The sequence below is a fragment of the Chelon labrosus genome (genome assembly GCF_963514085.1).
Source record: "Chelon labrosus genome assembly, chromosome: 11".
Classification (NCBI taxonomy): Eukaryota; Metazoa; Chordata; class Actinopteri; order Mugiliformes; family Mugilidae; genus Chelon; species Chelon labrosus.
The window spans coordinates 14,354,362-14,373,633 of NC_140344.1; the positions used below are offsets into that span (position 1 = coordinate 14,354,362).

A 19,272-nucleotide genomic window follows, 5' to 3' on the forward strand; every position below is an offset into this window, starting at 1 on the left:
TGGGTTAAATGCAGAGAACAAATTCCTTGTATGTGTGTACATACAGTATATACATGACAAATAAACTGTTTGACTTTGACCACCTGGTGGGAGACAAAAATGTGCTCACAAGGACAGAGGGGGAAGGAGAAGCAATCCAGACATTTCTGACACACAACGAAAACTTGTTGTGACCTCAAACTGGGTATTGGTCAGCACGAAAACGGACAAAGAGGACAAGAGGTCATTATGAGATGGGGGTGCCTGAAAACTCAAGAGGATCTTCTCTGAGAAGCTCTCTGTCAAACTGAAACAAGCATCACCAAACAGCAGAAGTGGTCACCACTAGACAAACACTTAAAATGCAGTCTTGAGATCTCAAACAACCTAACATCCATTCACCCATGACTCTGTTGACCCTTATGACTCAAGTGGTGGGAAAGGCAGTCAACGACTCACTTGCTGACATCACAAACCCCCTTACAACTAGAGAGGAAACATGAGTCAGCACGTCCAATTGCCTTTGCCTTTATACAATAATTTATCAAGACATTATACAATAATTTATCTTGAACCATCTTTGTCAGACGGTTCAAGAGGTAAAATGACTGATAACGTTGCATTACTTACTTCTTAAATCTTGAATTAGAGAAAAGGTGTAGGCTTCCAGCTCAAACTCATATTTCATACAGTTACGCCCAGATGAATCCTACTTTAAGCCGCCCTGAAGGAAAACATTGAAATACCGCTTACTTACTGTATTTTTTCAATATTTAAAATTTTCACAGAGTGTAATCGCCACCTCACTCGCAGGTCAGGGCAGGGAGGCTCACCAGTGTGTGATAAAAATTGCACAACTGATTTCTGTAGCCTTCCCATCACTACAGGATGTTCACAGAGTTATCAGGAGAGCCCACAACATCGTCAAGGACAACACATCCACAATACAACCTCTTCACACTCATTGGGAAGATGCTACAGGAGTGGGAAATCAAAGACAACAAGACTCGCAAATAGTTCCTACTCTCGAGGCATCACACTCCTGAACAATAACACTGCTTCACATTCCCATCACTCCCACTGAGTGTTTTTCTAGCATAAAACACAATGTCTCGAATCTGTTCACTTGGAATGCAATCTCAAGAAATATGCCAAAGGAGAGATGAAAAGGAGAACAATTAAATTTATTAGTAGGGTTTGGTCTTTGTGGGCTTAAGTGTGATCTGGCCCTGATGGGAAAGTCTCTTGAGAGGAAGTGCAATGCGGCCAGACTGACACTATAATACATGTTCATATTCTGTGCTTTATTTACTTTACCCAAAGGGATAAATTACACAGGAGCTAAAGGAGCAAGTCTACCTTTCGTTATTTTCTTGTTCATAGTAGAAGACCCAGGCAAAACCACAAAACTGCTGAAATTCCTCCATATGCACAATGGTACCAATACTTTATGTCTGTGAAGGTTCTCAGTCATCCAGGTCATGGTATACCCAAAAAGGTTCAATAAAAGGCAACTGGACTTGTAGAGTTTTTTGAGAAGACGTTTCACCACTCATCTGAGTAGCTTCTTCAGTTCTAGGGGACTGGTGGGAAGTCTGAGGTTTAAATAGGAACTCCTACTGAAACTTGCTTGTTGTGTTAACAACCAGAAACCTGTGCAGCTAACCATTAACGGTTGGGTACGTACCTGTCATTGAGGGGGGGGGGCTGTTTTTTGTCCCCGACCACTTCCCTATGAATGGTGCTCTAATGGCTCCAGTGTCAAGGTGTGAATGAGGTTGACACTTTTTGGGGACAGAAGTTAAAACTGTATTGTAAATAGATGGCAGATTAAATCTCAGTCCACCTCCCCTGTTCAGAGAAGGTTTTTCCAGTCTGACATAGATGACTTCCTTTACTACCCTTTCAAACCATCCCTCTTCTCTGGCTAAGATTTGGACGTTGTTATCTTCAAAGGAGTGCCCTTTGTCCTTCAGGTGTAGGTGAATCATTTCCTGATGAGCTGGCTCTCCTGTGTTGGTACATGCGTTTATGGATGGGTTGTTTGGTTTCCCCAATGTCCAAGTCTGTACACTCCTCACTGCACTGAACAGCGTACACCACATTACTCTGTTTCTGCCTGGGTGTTTTGTCTTTGGGGTTTCTGTTCCTTCTCCTTACCATCCAGTCTTGTGGGTACAGACTGCGCTGAAGTGTTCTGATGACCCCTAGTTTGTGTTCCAGGGGGTGGTGGGAATCAAATAATAAGTGCTGATCAGTGTGAGTGGGTTTCCTGTATACTTCATTGTTGAGGCTTCTGTCTTCTTCCACATGCACCAGACAGTCCAGGAAAGCCAAACTACTTGGCTGCCATAATAAATCCAGACTGAAGGGGCAGTATTACGGTGGAGCCACTTATCACTGCCTGACCGAAGAAGAAGTAGGACAACAGTCTTCCTTGTTTCTTTTACCGACAACTATGGTAAATACTTCATTATTAATCATGTCATTTCATGCTAGGTCGCTGTTAAATTAGTAGACAATGTACTCGTAGTATTTATAAATGCACTGAGCGATATTCCATCTCTGTGGTGTCGTTGTTTACTGTTTCTTCCGTGTAGCTAGCATGCTAAGCTAGCAGCCTTTCACGACCGTGGCTAAAAGTGATATTTTTTTTCATGCACTAAACAAGCAGCATAAAAACTAAACTATGAAATGTCCCGTTTGCTTTAGCGGTTCCGTTTCTGTGGAGACTTGGACTGCCCTGATTGGGTACTTGCCGAAATCAGCACATTAGCAAAACTTGTGAGTGCACACTTCATACAGATAAACAATGAAGCAGTGTTATGTTTTCCACTTACTCTTTTACAATGATTATGTCTTCTGCCTCGCCACTGCAACAGTCTAGCGTCAAGGTGAAACTCCTCTGTGCACAAGTGCTGAAGGATTTGCTTGGGGAGGGCATTGATGTGAGTTGTTTTAACATATGTCCACACATTGATTGTACAGTATATAGGCTTCACGTTTCACAGATCAGTGCTGTCTTCTCTATGCCTTTTTTTTTTTTTTTTAGTATGACAAAGTTACAAAGCTCACTGCAGATGCAAAGTTTGGTAAGTGTCCACCACCATTTTCCAAATACCAAAGCACATTTATAGACAGGAAATGTTGACCAGAGTGCTGTGCAAACACTTGCAAAAACATACAGAAATAGCATACAAAAAATAAATAAGCGCAGTCAACACAGAGACAAGAAGAGGAAGAAATAAAAAAATATCAGTTTAAAATATGCAATAAAAAAGCAACTCTGAACCTGACTTAGAGACATGTTAATCAGTATATTTTTAACTAATGTAAAGTCTGGATTTAAAATCTTCTTTCTGTGAAGGTTCTTCAGTAAAAGTTGTGTAATCGTTAATAATGAACGTGTACTTAAATTATCAATTATCAAGTATCCATACGCACATTATCCAAACAAACACTCATTTGTGTGTTTTAGAGTTATCGGATTGATATTAATAATGCATTAGCATGCATGCACTAGCTGAAGTGGTGTTGTGCCCAAAGTATATACACGGTTAAAGAGGTGTGTACAGGGTTGATGGGATGTTTACAGGATATTTTACAGGATGTCTGGGAGGTCAGTGAACCAGTGGTCCAGCTGAAAAGTATGCACCAAAGAGCAGTATGTGTGTTATTGTCACTGGAGAGTAGCATTTAAATTCATTATATATATGTATATACCGGCTGACACAGTGGCGTAGTGGTTAACACGGACGCCTCACAGATACAGAGTTTTGCAGAGTCAGTGCCGCAGGAAGAGTCACGTAATCTGCTGTGTCACCGATCCATCTTGCAGAGAGCGGAGACGTCAAAGCGAGTGTGGCAGTGCTCAGCTTCATTCTCTCCAGTGCAGCAAAGCATGATGTTGACAGTGAGTCTCTGTCCAGCGAGCTGCAGCAGCTTGGTCTACCAAAAGGTCAGTCCTAGTGATTGTTTCCCGTGTTTTGGAAGAGAAAAACTTGCAGACACCTGTTTCCATGCTTTCCCAAGAGCAAGGGCAGAACCAGTGTGGGAAAACACATGACACATAAACCATGTCCCTGTTTTATCAAAAACAGGGACACAGGAGGCCACACTGTGTCCATGCATGACCTGTATCTGTATATACCTGAATACAGTTATATATTTGCAGGACTTTAACATTTTGACCAACAATGTGAGCCCAGAGCAGTAATAAATCAATAAAATACTGCACGTCTTGTCTTCATTTCTTAAAGAAAAAAAACTAAAAACATACAGGTCCCAAATTGGTTGCAGCCTATTGTGATATCTTTGGAACTTTCAGTAATTGTCTGTGGATGATAAGAGGGACAGTATGCCCTGTACTCACCTGACACTTTGAGGACAAACAGCACGAGCATGATGTACAATGTTTAGAGGACAAGGCTGATTAATAGGGTGGGTGTTGTGGTACATGGTGACTTTGGGGCATTAACATTCTGCCAGACTGAGACTGTATTGTTTGTTGATTGTCACTGATGATGAATGATAGATGTTAGTAGGCGTGTCCCGATTTTCTTGCCTCCCCCCAATCCATTATTGAGTGACTGAGTGATCCAAGTCCCAGTCCAATCTCAGACAAGCACAAAATTTCCTCCCCTGACGATTCATAAATACCTTCCTAACTTAGTTGTATTCTCCTAGGTAACATGTGCACCGTGCAACCATATCAAATCCAGTAAATACAGCTGTCAAAGTTAGCTCGTAGGTAGCTCGCACATTAGCTTCAGAAGCTCCAAAGGATGGCTTGACTGAAGCCTGATCCATTCAGTAACTAAAATGTAATTAAAGATTTCTCTCATTAATTTGTGAAAGCTGTTTTATTGCAAGGGTAACTCTTTTAAGGGATTATCTATTCATTAAGAAACACTTGTTTCTTCAGAACACACCACGGGGCTGTGCAAATCATACGAAGACAAACTCTCTGCACTGCAAGACAAACAAAGAGAGACCAGCCTGAGATGTAAGTATTTCTGTCCATCTTCCCCATTTCAAAGGGGGAGAAAGACATTCTTGCTGACTAGGGCTGTCTTCTTGGAGGTTGTTGACTGAGCATTGCCTGAGGGTTTAAATCTATTCTGCTTTTTAATGAATTTCAGTGGGTCGACTAGACAGTGTATCCTGGCGTGTCGACTATGTTCTAAGCTCCAGTGAGCTGCAGGAGGTCAATGAACCCGTTGTTCAGCTTAAATTGCAGACGCGAGACGCAGAGTCAGACTCGCCTAAGACAACTGTCTTCAATGTCTCTGCTGACAAGTTCAGAGTCTTGCTTGCCGGTCAGTGCTGCACATCACAATTATACTCCCTTTATTTATCTGTTTTTTAACCTTTTGTAAATCTATTTTAGTAGCCAGCATTATGTTGTTCTAATTGTTTTTATGTCTGTGTCTGCAGAGCTCAAACAAGCCCAGGCTATGATGGATGCACTATAATGAAGAATGGACAATCTCTGATCAAGAGCTGGGAACAAAAGTGCCATACGCCCATGATTCACAGTGAAAAGTTATAATTGAATTTATTTCATGTCAGAATGAAATGAAATGCTCATTTCTTTCTTGGACTGATTGATATTTGTTTGCACTTTTATTCCACATTATTGATGATTGGTTGATATGTGTCCAGACCGTGTGATTTTTCACTTAAGTAATCTGTGTTTTTCTATAATACTGTATTTATAGTTCTTAAGATGTTGATTGTATTACTTTATCAACACATTTTGAATTATATAAAAATATAAACGTTTAGAAACTTAACCTTGATATTCTCATAAATAAAGAAAACGTTGACCACATATATATGTACTGTTTGTCTCCTCTCTTCGCCTACATATCCCATCATGCATCTGCGTGTGGTTTCCATTTGTTACGTTGCTAATACAGCCGTGTCCAGACACTGCGTCTTATTTTATATTTTTACTTTTTTCAACGAAGACGTGGAAAACGGAACAAAACATCCACTCGAATCAGAAACATGAAAACAATAACGATTCTAAGTAACGCTCACGGTATAAGTCTCGCGATAGTTTCTAATGTTTTGTAACACACGTTGTGAAAGCTGTTTGATAAGTGCCATCCTTGCTCATTGTAGCGACCCTGCAAACTGAAGTCTGTACAGGTTATGAAAGTACATTGTCGCCGTGTTCAGTCTCCTGGTTTGGGTAAGTTTTGCACTTAAAACAAAAACGAGGCGGAACATTGCGCGTATTGATGCCTCCCCCTTTTCACTTTCTTTTGCAGCAAACCGAAACACTGATTTGCACAGATCGGTTTAAAGGGTTCATATACACCCAGAAGAACACGCTCCACGTGTGTTAAAGTTTAAATGTCATATTGTTGCGTCTGTGGTGAAGTTAAATCATTGACGTTACACATGTCGGGTATTCTGTCTTGAGGAATATAGTTCTGGGACTCATTATATGTTATGTCATTGCTTTATTTTACTAACTAACTGGCTGCTAAGGTGTTTGATGCGTTCAGGCCCAGGCCAGGATTTTAGAGACACGCCCCATCACAAATGATCATAAACCAAAATACTTAATTATTAGTGCTATTTCAATATTTATATTAATTTTTATATTTTTGTCGTTCACTTATAAGTTCAGTTACACTCAAATTTGTATTTCCCAACACTGACACAATTAACACTCTGAAGTTACAATTATACAATGAATACAGCCTTAACATGCTGATTCTCTACTTTAATTTGAGGGCGTTCTCGTCCGCATTGGAGGAAAGGTGTAGGGCTTAAAAGCCATTTGTATACACAGTCATCTATTCTCAGGAGCACCACACTTGTTCTACAAAGTCACATGATTAGAATTCTTGAAAGTCTGGGAACCAAGGACATTTCCTCCCTTATGATGCTTGCCAGGCCTTTTCTGCAACTTTATTCAGTTGCTGCCGGTTCCTATGTCATTGTGCCTTCTATTGTGTCTTCAGCAAGTAAAATGCCTGCTGGCTACACTCCTTGTGAACTGGATACAGACCAGCCTGCTGCAGAACAATTATCTTTGTTTGCAGAACAATTATCTTTGTTTCATTTGTTTGAATCTGAGCACATGGTGATCTCAGGATCCTTTCTGTGGTGAAGAAAAACACCTTCGCAACATCCACAAGAGTGACACGCTCTTCCTTCAGAATGAATCAGTTTGTTTCTAAAGTTGAATCACATCATATAGACACAAGTGACCAAATGCATTAATGCATGGCTGCTCATGCACCTCCATCGTGTTTTGCAGTTGACCTCATGTGCTTCGGATCATGACCGGTTCCAAGACTTACCCAGACATTTTTCTTCCTGTCTAGTACAATTTAATCTTGGTTGGATTTTTTAGGGTTTCTTACAGCATTTAATGTGGTCTTTTTATTCTTGTGGTTGCTGAATAGTTGGCAACTTCTAGTGAACCCTCTGTATTTGCTCTACTCAAGTCTTTATAATAGACTTGGATTCTGAAACGCCTACGTCTTCTTCATAGTGTTCTTTATTCGTCTGGATCCTGTGAAGACGTTTTATGAAACAGAACCTGGGACCATACAGTGCCTGTTATCTTTCGTGAGTGTCCAGGTGTTTTTATGTTGCAGAGCTCACCGGCGTATTGTTTTCATGCCCTTCAGAATATGCTGGTCAGCCTCTCCCAATGCTTCTGCTGTCTCTGATAGATTTGTTCTGTTTTTTTTGCCTGTTTCTCTGGAACACATGACGTGTCTCTGCAGCTGCAGTTTCCAGATACGACTGGAACATATGGAAACAACTGAAGACCTTTCAGCTTCCTAGTTGAGGAGGAAATAATGTCAATAATGTCATCCCACACATGTTCATGAAACAGCTTTTGAATCAAGCGTGCAATCACTTTTGAGCCCCTGCAAAGAGGGGACTGTTTACAAAAATGGTTGTAATTCCCTAAACCCTCTAATTTGGGTGTGAATACCTTAAAATTAAAGATGAAAGTCTGCACTTTAAGCCCATATTCATCATAGCTGTGACTTAAAGGGAAAAAAAAGCTGAAATAACAAAAAGAAATTGGCCTCCAAACACATATGGGCCTAACTGTACTTGGTGTAGTAAAATTCAGAACTGGCTTCTAATGCACTCACTATGTAATGGGATATTTAGTGATGTTTGCTTTATTCTCTGCAGGTGCAACGCAGCTTAGATAGTTCCAGCTAAAATGCCTGAGGGTCCAGAACTCCACCTAGCCAGTCTGTTTGTGAACAAAATGTGCGAGGGAGTGGTGTTCACCGGACCGGTCATTAAATCCGAGGTCAGCAAGAATCCCGATGTGCCCTTCACATCCGACGCGTATCGTATCACTGCCACTTCCAGAGGGAAGGAAGTGAAGCTCACGCTGACGCCTATGAAAAGTGATGATCCGAATCCGAGAGTGAAAGCGGGACAAGCAGTAGAACCCATGGATATAGTCTTTCGCTTCGGGATGTCAGGCTTTTTCCGCTTCACCGGAGAGGATGACGTACCCAAGCACGCCCATCTGCGCTTCTATTCCAAAGAGAAGCCTTGCAGAGTGCTGAGCTTTGTGGATGCACGCAGGTTTGGCAGCTGGCACCCCAATGGGACCTGGCAAGCTGACAGAGGGCCCTGCATCATGTTTGAGTACAAAAGCTTCAGGTTAGTTGTGCTGAAAGTGTCCTATGGGTTATCCGCTTAACTGAAGAATCATTGTCACACTGATGAGTTAAAAACATTTGCAGGGAGAACGTCGTGTCACACATGTCTGACCGGGCCTTTGACAGACCCATCTGTGAAGTCCTGCTCAATCAAAAGTACTTCAACGGCATCGGAAACTACCTGAGGGCTGAAATCCTATTCAGGTGATGCACTAAGACATATTGAGATCCATATTAGGAATGCACACATACCGACTCTATTAAGAGGATCAGGTACCAGCCACGCCCATGCCGTGATTAACTTTCGTAGACTACATTTCCAACTGATTGTTTCTGGTTAAACTATCTACAGTTAGTGACAGCAGACTCCAGCGAGTTCAACAAACACCAGGATTTGATTGATTCTCCCTAATCAGCAGATGGCTTAAGTTCAAGTATTTTACTCAGATACTCGATCGCTGCATCCTTTATCTGCAAAAATTTAATTTACAGAGAGACAACAAATATTCCTGTTTATGTGTTCTTTGGCTACTGTGCGCCTGTGTTATCTTGCTAGATTAGTCGTGGCTACGGAAAACAGAAAGCAAAACAAACAAAGGCACGTACACAGAACAGAAGGCCAAACAGACCTTGATTAACAGTCATCAGACAGTCATCGCCGTTTCAAAAAGAAACAAAAGGAGAAACAAAAGGAGAAGCACAGGACAAGAGGAGGCTTGTTGCTTAATTCTAATCCCTCTTGAATTAAGGTCAGACTAGAGAGTCAGTATAAACGTATCCTCTTTCTGTAAAGTTCTCTTCCCGGGAGGTCAAGCTTTGACATAAGACTTGTGCCAGGTTTCATATTGCTGGAAAGTACCAGCTTCAGCTCTTATGATTTTCAAGGTTTCTTGCGGTATGAATGGCTTACTATAAGCCTTGCGAAGGAAGACATAATGATTCAGATACCTCGAAAACAAAAGATCCTTTCTGTTTTGTAAAAGCATAGGCCTTGAGGTACTTTTTTTTTTCTTTTTTTTTTTAAAGATTAAACATCCCACCCTTCGTGCCTGCCAGAGCTGTACTGGAAGGCCTTGACTCCGAAGATTTATGCGACAGTGCGAAGCCTGTGAAAAATGAGATTGCGGACAAGAAGGTGATAGAAAAACAATTTTTTTTTTTCACCAAAGCCCGACTACTTTGCATTTTCTAACAATTTACTCTTTCATTCCCCTCAGACACACCGAACTAAAGAGAAAGTGGTGAAACAGGAGCCTGGTGACCTGCTCAGGCTCTGTCATACAGTACCACTGGAGGTTGTGAAAATGGGTGCGTCATCAAAGATCAGGTTAGCTTTCATGTTAAGGCATCCTGTTTTCTGACACATTCTGTGGTCTTAGGTGGGAAAGGCTACGATCCAGAGAAGGCGGACTACTCTGCCTTTAAAGCATGGCTGCAGTGTTACTACGTGGATGGGATGAAGTCTCTTCGGGACCACAATGGTAGAACTATGTGGTTCAAAGTGAGTCGAAGGAAAATACGTTTTTATTTATTTATTTCGGATTTATATGTCACTGATACTAATATCAAATGTTCTGATTCCAGGGAGACCCAGGCCCCATGGCTCCAAAAAGTAAGAAATACCCTAGCGTGCATGGAAGTGAACGCTTCAGTCAAAATATACCTCAGAATCTGACTCATTTATTTTCTCTTTGAAGATTCAAAGTCACCTAAAGCAAAAAAGAGAGTAAAGAAGGAAGACGACCATGATTACACGGACAAAAAAAAGGTGAATATCATCACTTCTTGCATGACCAGTAGTGAACTCTGCAGCGGTAACTCTAACTCCAGCTTCATCCGCATCAGGTGGCCAGAAGCCGCTCTGAGAACGCTGTGAAGAAAAAGCTGATCAAAGAGGAAGGTGTGACCAAAACGCCAAAGAAAGAAAAGAACGCAAGTCAGAAGGAAACTGGAAAGAGAAGAAAGGCCGAAAAGGCCCGAGACATAAAAACACCGCAGCGGGAAACGAGATCTAAAACATGTAGGAGGAAGAGCAGCAGTGGCGAGCCAACAGCAGGTGAACTTGTGACATGTTCTTGAAAAAAAAGTTATTTTTTTTTATTTCTCTACTGAGGGGAGAAATTAAAAAACATGGAAACAGAATTTTTCATCTTCTGGTTGTTCTCGTTGCAGGTCCACAGAAGCGAAACGGGAGGGTGACCAGAAAAGACGGCAAATAAAAACAAAACAAAAAAGAGGAGGCACCTTTTTTTTACACAAGCTTTTTAAAATTTTATACGATGAAATCTTTTTTAATAAACTTATTTCTACTGAAGCTGTTGTACAAATGTGTTTATTGATCTAATGCAAAGTAGTCACAGTATTTTTCACATGGCCTCCATTTGAAGCGTCCTAAAAAAGTGTCCAGAGAACATTACAAGATAGTGTTCAACATCGTGTTTAAACTGTAACATTGGACCAGAGCGTTGATGAACATCCCAACTGCCACTTCCCTGAGACGTGATAAACCACTGCTGCATGTGATCACAAGACGAGCAGAAGTGACACAATTTGAAAGGGACTGAAGGTTAGCGTGATTCCCTCTGCCGTAAGGTGCGCTGGTCGGGCGGCGTCTCGTCTCTCCAAGAGATCACAGCTGAAAGCAAATAAATAAATTTTGTTCTTGGAAAACAGTGTCAAACAATAGCGCTACAAAATTAGAAGCGTTACTCACTGCCAAGCCTCTTTGACTGGAAGGGAGGTGCTCAGAGTCGCAGTCACGCTGCTCCCATGGGACTCGTAGAGACGCACGACGAACGTGCCTTTTGCATCCTCTGCCTGTTACAGTAAATACAACCCATTAAATAACCACCCAGCCAGCATCAGTTTCTGACTGTTTTCACACCGGCGCTGCCATAAAAGGTAAAGTCTTGTGTTGTAGTTTGACACCTGTTTGACTGTCTCGAGTATGACGGAGTGAGCGCTGACAGAGAAGGCGCTCCAGGGCTTGGTGTCTGGACTGCACTGGATTAACCTCAGAGGGAAGTTGAGGTTGTATGCGCACTGAATGACAGACGCATCTTGGAAAGATCCTATAAAAAGAAATTATCACATTATTATCACATGCCACGGCGTGTGTTCAGCCACTGGTTTGTAACAAATATAAATATATATATATATATGTATTTTTTAAAACACACCAGAGAGACAACTCACCTGTGTGTGGCATGATTGCGTATGTGAAGCGATGAGTCCCCATGTCAGCAGTGGCATCTGGGGCCTTGGGTGCTCTCAGTCTGTGGCAAAGGCAAAGTTATTGTTAGATGTGATTTAAATTTGGAAGTGTGATATTTTGGTGTTTTGGCGTAAAACTGTGGGAAATCTTACAGGGACAGAGTCATTGTGTTCTTGTGAATGGAATAACCGTATTTGCAGTCATTCAGCAGTGCAACTCCGAAGTTGTGCTCTGACAAGTCAGCCCACTTGTGACCCCAAACCTAAGAATAAACAATGTAAAACAGAACAATACAAAGCATTTTATTAATAGTTACCCACAGGAACACTGACATTTGTTTTGGTAAAGTGTAACCGCGCAGAAACAAAAGGGGACATAAGTGGTTGTGGTTGAAATTCCTGTGAAGACTGGGCGCATTAACCTCATCATACCTCAAATCTGGCCCAGTCCCATGAAGTGTTCATGTGCGTGGGTCTCTGGAGGTGGCCAAACTGGATCTCGTATGTAGCGTTCGGGCTCCGTACTCGCACAGGAAATTCAACTTTCAGAAATTTGTGGGACTCTTCCCACTGCACCTGAAATCAGAAGAGTTCACACCTTTTGCTTTTGGTTCCAGAATTTGGGACAAATGCGCTTTCTTCAAAATAATTTTATCAAATAAGTGTCAATTTCACATTTCACAAACACCACAGTGTACCTCTGTGCTGAACTTGATGTAAGGACACATGGCATCCATGACAATCTCCTGCGTGACAGTGCTTTTATCACTGACCCTGAGGGTGAAGCTGACTCCGCCCCGGAGCCCACCGGAGGACACCACATGGGCAGGCTGCAGCACCTCCACCACTGGCTTCCTAATGGTTATTTTAATCATATACAATATCATAAATACTTGTAAATATTGTGATGTTTTTTTAAGGCAAGATCTAGATTAAAGAGTAAAAACCTTGTCTGAAGATGATAGTCCATCACGTCCCAAGCATCCCAGTACAGAGGGACATCATCAAACATGACAAATTGGTTCCCGCAACAGCCGTCAGAGATGGATTCTCTGGAAACAACAGCGCGCCAACACCAATATTAGTTCATTGTTTCAAATGTAAACATGTTTTTCGCGTGCGGCCTTACAGTACCTGTTGGCACCGATCAAATGCAGCGATGCCAGAGTGCCATCTTTGTTTATGACGGTCTGTAAAATCCCATTCTCCATGAGGACAGTGCCATCCTCCTAGTGTTACATAAAACTCAGTTAAATTGAAGGACAGCAGAGACACATTAATTAAATCATCTCTATTTATAGAACGCACCTGCACCGTGACAGAGACAGGAGTCACAGGCTGTGCGTCACTGGCGGGAGACACACCGATGCTGGGGACTCTCACCAGAGCTGCCACAGATACCACAGAGCGTTAGATGTACTTTAAAGGCCGTGAATATTCTAACTGTATCAAACATACCTAGATGAGGTTTCTCGGCGCCGTCTTGAATCTGCACGACTTCGTGGCGCTCCCATGGCAGAGAGTTGAACACGCCGGTGGAGCTGCCTCTTGACCCCAAAACCTCACACGCATCACGAAGGAGTGCAGCACCGCCACTACGGATATCTAAGGCAGTGGGTGTGAAAACTCTAAATAAACATGCTTCTGACTTCCATGGACAGCTGTTGCAATGAATACTTTACCTTCATAATATTTAAGCGCATCCTTCACAACCATTTCTATGCAGCTGCCAGGAATCACATCATGGAACTGGTTTAGCAGAAGTAGCCTATACAGGGGGAAAAAAACCCAATAAAACCATTTCAAAACTGTAAGAAAACAGATATCATTTTTATGTAAATATTACTGTCATCAAAGCGTGTGAACCTCCAGAGCTCCTGCAGTTTTTCCACAGGATACACAAACGTCCTGTCCCGGCACAGCGCCAAGCTGCTGGCTATCTCGATATCATGAAGAAGCGCCTCACACTGGCGGTTCCCTTGTTTAATCTGGAGACAAAAAAAGCAAGCGTGCATATATTAGCTCCGCATTACAACAGCAGACATTTTCATTTATTTCACTAATTATCAGCTCATTGCATATACACACAGTTGCCCATGAAGTTGGTATAAAATCTCTTCTCATGAAAGGATGGATAAAGTGTTTATCTTCCAAACATATAACTGATATGTATAAATAGGAATAAAAAAGGGGAATATGTCTGATAACAAAATTATTCCAACTTTATGGGCAACAGTGTTTATCATGTCTTCATTTATTTAGGGCAGGGTCAATAGTTTAAAGCACGCACGTTTCATGTGAATTTCCTGTATGACCTTGAATGAATCATAACCCTTTTCCTGTGGTGTTGTAGTACCATTTCATTTGAAACAGGACTGTGAACATATTTATAGTCTACCTCTGCCTGTGTGGTGTAGGTACCGTTGTGCAGCTCCAGGAAAAGCTCTCCGGTCCACGTGCACAGCAGAGCTGAGTCAGCGTGAAGATGAGAGAAAAGCTTGTCTGGGCTGGACATCTGGACCCTGACAAAAAATAAACTTGTCTTATTCATTCTGACTTATACGTGATTGTACATACCTGGTATTGTACAATTACCACAATGACATCACTAGACATGTCTCATATCCCTGTCTACACGCAGACACACCCCTATGAAACACCACCACAGACATCCCACTGGGCAATAGAGCTGAATTTACCACCAATGACAACATTATACGGAGGAAGTGTTTCCGGCTCGACATGGGTTTGGTTATTGTTAATGACGAGCGCTGACTTAAATTGGGATAGGCAACTGACTTGGGAAGCCCGTCTGTATCCTGGACGAGGTGTAGCCTATCTAGCATCAGCTCGGTGGGCCCGCCGCCACCGTCTCCGAATCCGAATAAGGCTGCACTGTGGTTGGCTCTGCCTTTGTCTTTGTTATTCTTCACAGTTTTCAGCAGCTGCAGGAAAAAGACGAATGTTATGACTTCTCTCTCCACAGAGCTCGTGTTTCAACACGCTCACTATAATATAAACTCACCTCCTCAATCCTCCCTTTCATTTCGTAGGAATTTCCAGGTGGGAAGTGAGTTAAAACCTTGGAGCCGTCCAGACCTTCCCAGAAAAACGTGTTGTGCTTTGGGAAAAGAAAAAAAATTGAAACCGAAAAGAAAAACATTTCAAGTATTTTTTGGAGCGTGCATGTTATATACTTACAGGAAAGGTGTTGACTAAGTTCCAACTTAGCTTCTGTGTCAGAAAGTTCGAAATACCACAGCCCTGCATTATTTGAGGAAGCTGTGCAGAGTAGCCAAACGTATCTGGAAGCCAGAACTGAAGAATGAAACAGAAATGTATATACTTAGCATTCATAACGCCACATAGCTGACATTTCACACATGGATGAACACAGGTTATGTATCCCCGTTTTACTAATTCCCACCTCTTTGCAGAGCATCCCAAACTCTTGGTTAAAGAAGCGCTGGCCCTCCAGGAACTGCCGGACCATGGACTCACCCGAAGGTAGGTTGCCATCCTAACAGGTGAATATATCGTTAGTCCACCTTAAGTTCAAGCCAGTTAGTGCAGTTACATGTACAAGATACATGGTTTTTATTTGATTTATTAGACTGGGCTCACCATTTCCACCCATGCCCCTCCAACTGGAATGAACCGGCCTTCCTTCACATAATGCTGAATCTTAGAGAAGAGTCCCGGGTACCAGCTCTTTACCCACTGGAACTGCTGGGCCTGGACCAAAAAGAGAAACAGTCAGAAATCATGAAAAAAGGTGAACGTTCAGATTATGGCTCATATATATATATATATATAAGCATGGAATTACCTGAGAGCAAGTAAAGACAAACTCTGGGTCCTTCTCCATTAAACCGATCACCGTCACCCAACTTCGGCCACATTTGCGAATGGTCTCTTCATAGGGCCACAGCCAGGCTATGGATGTAAACAAATGTAAACTAATATCAGAAAGATTTTCACTAAAATAAGAGCGGACATACCTTTGTTTTGATAATACACGTACCACACATACACTAGCAACGTTATGCAAAAGTTGCTTAAATGTGGCAACAAATCTGAAGTTACATTCAGTGCCAGATTTTGCAAGTGATAGACACAGAGAACCATATCAGCACTGCATATTAAAGGGGAATTACCGTTTTTTTTACAACCTGGACCTTATTTCTGGCATAAAATACGATCATTTACTCGCCTATATAACTTTGGTGTCAGTTTGAGTCGTTCAGAAGATACTTAGACGAAGCGGAGCGCCACATATATATATATATCCATAAAGTGGGAGTGACTGGGGCACCGTAACACAGCCTCTAAATAACACATTATCTGCCACATTTAATTCATCATTTCGTTCATTTCACCAATATTGTGTTATGATACGCCAGTGCTATTCCCCTATGAGTCCAGAGTTACCTGTTATCATCATCCGGGGTCTGTAGATTGACCTACTAACCCCTGACCTGGATGATGTTTATCTCTGAGCTTGTTTACCTGTAGTGAGTTTTGCGGAAGTTATATGGGTGACTAAACGATCGGATTTTATGCCAGAAATAAAGTCCAGGTTGTAAAAAACGGTAATTCCCCTTTAACAATAAGGTCTACTTACTACCACTACTACTACTACTACTAAATTAGAAATCAATATTGAGACCTGAGTCTATGTGGCAGTGACCCATTGCATGGACAGTGTGCTGGCTTTCTCCGTTGCGCTGGCTGAAAAATTTGTGAGCCAGACTGTGTGCTCTTGGGAAAGAGCTCGGATCGGAGGCGTCGCACAGGTTCACCATCTCATTGACGGTGAAGAGCGCCTGGTAGCCTCGCTGCTCTCCCTCTCCGAGTTCCTGTAAAGGAAGAGTGTGGTTATTCATGTTTGTCTTTCCCCAGTAAAGTGACATGATACCTCCCCGATTCGTGTGACAGTACCTTTACAATGTCAACGAGCATCTCAAAATCCGTCAGCAGCCGCCTCACGTCCCTGTTAAATATCACCAGCTCGGCTCTCTGTACAGAAAACTTCCTGTTTGGGTCCGGAGCTGCAATCATGGACCCTTGACCAGCTCCAAAAAGACCATTACAGGCCACCTCCACATACAGGGTGATACTAAAGAGTGAGAGATATACAATGTATGAAAATACATCATATTTTGTTGAGAAGAAGAAGGAAATTCACGTTTTAGTCTGCTGACCTGTGAGGCTCCTCATCCTTCAGACATTCTGACAGGATGTAACTCGTCTTTTCTCCTTCTTTGGTCAGGCCCTGCAGGTCAAAACAGTGCATTACACAATGCTGTTCAAACCATATCTGGGTTAAGCACATCATTTCTGCACTTTATTGTAGTTTAAGTAGTGTGGCGTTAATAAATCTGCTGCTACACTACCTGAACTGGCTGTCCATCTCTCCACACCATTCCTTCCCCGTCACTTTCCCACAGAAGATGAACCTCTTTCCCTCTCCAGGCCGCAGGGATTTTCAGGGTCACTTTAAACCAGCTAGTCCACCACCTTCAGAAAAGCATCAAGCTTGGGTTAGCGCCAAAGAAATAAAAAACCCAAGGGTGATAAAATCTAAAAGCTATTGCTTACGTCGGTCCAAAGGTTTCACCAACTCTGTAAGGTGCAAAGTTCTGCTTGGAAGCTTCTGTGAAGGTGATCCGTGTAGGGGAAAGGAAGGAGGCGAGGGATTCCAGTGGACAAGAGTCTCCATAAAGCCTGCAGAGACCAAGCACACAACTCACTGTTTTAATTTGCACCACAGAGGCTTTACACTGATTCTATTAGATTCTAAAGTCAGGAAGACTCAAACACCACAAAGCCAATTACACTGTATATGAGGCTCTGATAAATATACAGTTTGCAGAAACATATAGATTAACTATAGAAGTTTTATGGACGTTTTTATATATTTATTTTTTGCATAACAATATGCCTGCCAATATTGCAGACTTTCCAACTAGTCATTAACATTATGAGAGTTGTGCAGGCATGTGACGCTTAGTTGCATGATCAGAATTAATGAATATTCATGGTACGATCTGCTGTCATCTGCCACGTCATGGCTCAGGTGGTTAAATTCAACATTAGCTCAGTTGCATGAAACAATCCTCACCGTCCTCTCAGGTTGCAGTCAGTGAAATAAATCTCAGAGATAAATTTCTCCGCTCTCTCGAGCAGCGTGCGCCTGTTCTTCAGCACAGGCTGGTGATACATCACGAAACGAACACGAAATCAACACCTGCGGATTTACAGGTGCAGCAAGAACAACAATGTGCACAACTTGCAGCGGAATATAAAAAGAGTGGAACAGAAACTACTTACCCAAGACCCGGAAGTAAAACATCTTGTTGCATTTACAGTAACTTGCCGCTAGATGGTGGTATTGTTCAACAGCTGGCAACAACGTTAACCCGTTTCCAGTCTTTTAGAGGTCAGACAGTGAATGGCAGGTGGACCGTGTGTGCGCAAGTGCTACCATTGAGGTCTTTTGTGTGTGTGCTGTACAGCAGATTGAATATACTGGACCTTAACACTGGGGTTTTTACTAATAAGGAATGAATGATGTAACTGAATTATGTCTGTGAAGATTTCGAGCGGTCCAGGTCATGATATACAGTAGCCTATATATAAATACTCTCTAAAAAGTTAAAACAAAGGCACCTGGACCTTTTTTTTTAACCATTCACTCAAGTGGCTTCTTTATTTCTTCGTTAATGACGTTTCTAGTCATTAACGGGTCTTTAAGGTACCACTAATTCTGAAAATAAACTACAGGACACTCATCCTGGTTGTGAAAACATTCCCTCTAATCACAGGCGAGTATCTAGCTGTCTCTAGTCGTGTGAGTTTAAAGTGTGCACCACCCACACCAGCCATTCAGATCCGAAGAAGCCACTTGGGTGAAAAGTCGTCAAGGGAACGGAACAAATCCTGTTTTAGTTTGCCTTTGTTTTAGTTTTGTTTTTAGATGTAATTAAAATGTACTTCTTTGTGTGGGTGGTTTCATCCTAAAAATGGACCCGCACCCATTTTTGGGGGAACAAAATGCAATGAAGATACAAAGTGAATTTGAAAACACATTTTAATTGTCTATTCTGCATTTATTTACACATATTGTACACCAACAAACAACTTTAGACCACTGTCACGCAAATAATACAATTTACAAAGCAAATACATCTTCAAATGAGATGAGATGTGAACAATAAAGCGGCAGTGAGCAGGCAAAAACATCTTCTGTCGGAGGAACCTCGGTCCCCTCGTGTTTGTTTTACCATGACATTTCCTCATTTTACCAGACTGCCTGTTTAATCAGTCTCTAAACTTTCGGTTTACAGGAAATGTGTTACATTTTACGAGGAGGTAAATGCACGCACATTAACCAAAGCATATCTAAAATGAAATG

The 19,272-nt window shown here is 42.0% G+C and overlaps 3 protein-coding genes across 3 annotated transcripts; 2 read left to right on the top strand and 1 right to left on the bottom strand.

Annotated features, from left to right (window-relative positions):
• The first annotated feature begins 2,363 nt into the window (after positions 1–2,363).
• Positions 2,364–5,806, top strand: commd4 (COMM domain containing 4). The gene is made up of 8 exons (XM_084554762.1): positions 2,364–2,440; positions 2,692–2,763; positions 2,862–2,927; positions 3,032–3,071; positions 3,818–3,937; positions 4,904–4,984; positions 5,121–5,297; positions 5,416–5,806. The coding sequence occupies exons 1-8, from the start codon at positions 2,438–2,440 to the stop codon at positions 5,451–5,453; spliced, it is 597 nt and encodes a 198-aa protein (XP_084410888.1). The 5' UTR covers positions 2,364–2,437; the 3' UTR covers positions 5,454–5,806.
• Positions 5,807–5,968: 162 nt separating this feature from the next.
• Positions 5,969–10,952, top strand: neil1 (nei-like DNA glycosylase 1). Its single transcript, XM_084554395.1, has 10 exons — positions 5,969–6,178; positions 8,158–8,643; positions 8,727–8,846; positions 9,669–9,777; positions 9,860–9,950; positions 10,022–10,143; positions 10,227–10,254; positions 10,340–10,410; positions 10,488–10,698; positions 10,815–10,952. Exons 2-10 carry the CDS (start codon positions 8,189–8,191, stop codon positions 10,859–10,861), a joined length of 1,254 nt encoding a protein of 417 aa, XP_084410521.1. The 5' UTR covers positions 5,969–6,178; positions 8,158–8,188; the 3' UTR covers positions 10,862–10,952.
• A 189-nt stretch (positions 10,953–11,141) lies between these two features.
• Positions 11,142–18,690, bottom strand: man2c1 (mannosidase, alpha, class 2C, member 1). The gene is made up of 26 exons (XM_084554394.1): positions 17,980–18,690; positions 17,457–17,582; positions 17,252–17,375; positions 17,060–17,130; positions 16,797–16,974; positions 16,525–16,714; positions 15,685–15,791; positions 15,480–15,590; positions 15,283–15,375; positions 15,057–15,173; positions 14,881–14,976; positions 14,655–14,800; positions 14,254–14,377; positions 13,722–13,843; positions 13,538–13,623; positions 13,314–13,460; positions 13,164–13,243; positions 12,990–13,084; positions 12,803–12,907; positions 12,554–12,710; positions 12,288–12,431; positions 12,009–12,118; positions 11,838–11,917; positions 11,571–11,713; positions 11,356–11,459; positions 11,142–11,277 (listed from the first exon to the last, which is right to left on the bottom strand). The coding sequence occupies exons 1-26, from the start codon at positions 18,078–18,080 to the stop codon at positions 11,166–11,168; spliced, it is 3,069 nt and encodes a 1,022-aa protein (XP_084410520.1). The 5' UTR covers positions 18,081–18,690; the 3' UTR covers positions 11,142–11,165.
• Positions 18,691–19,272: the final 582 nt, after the last annotated feature.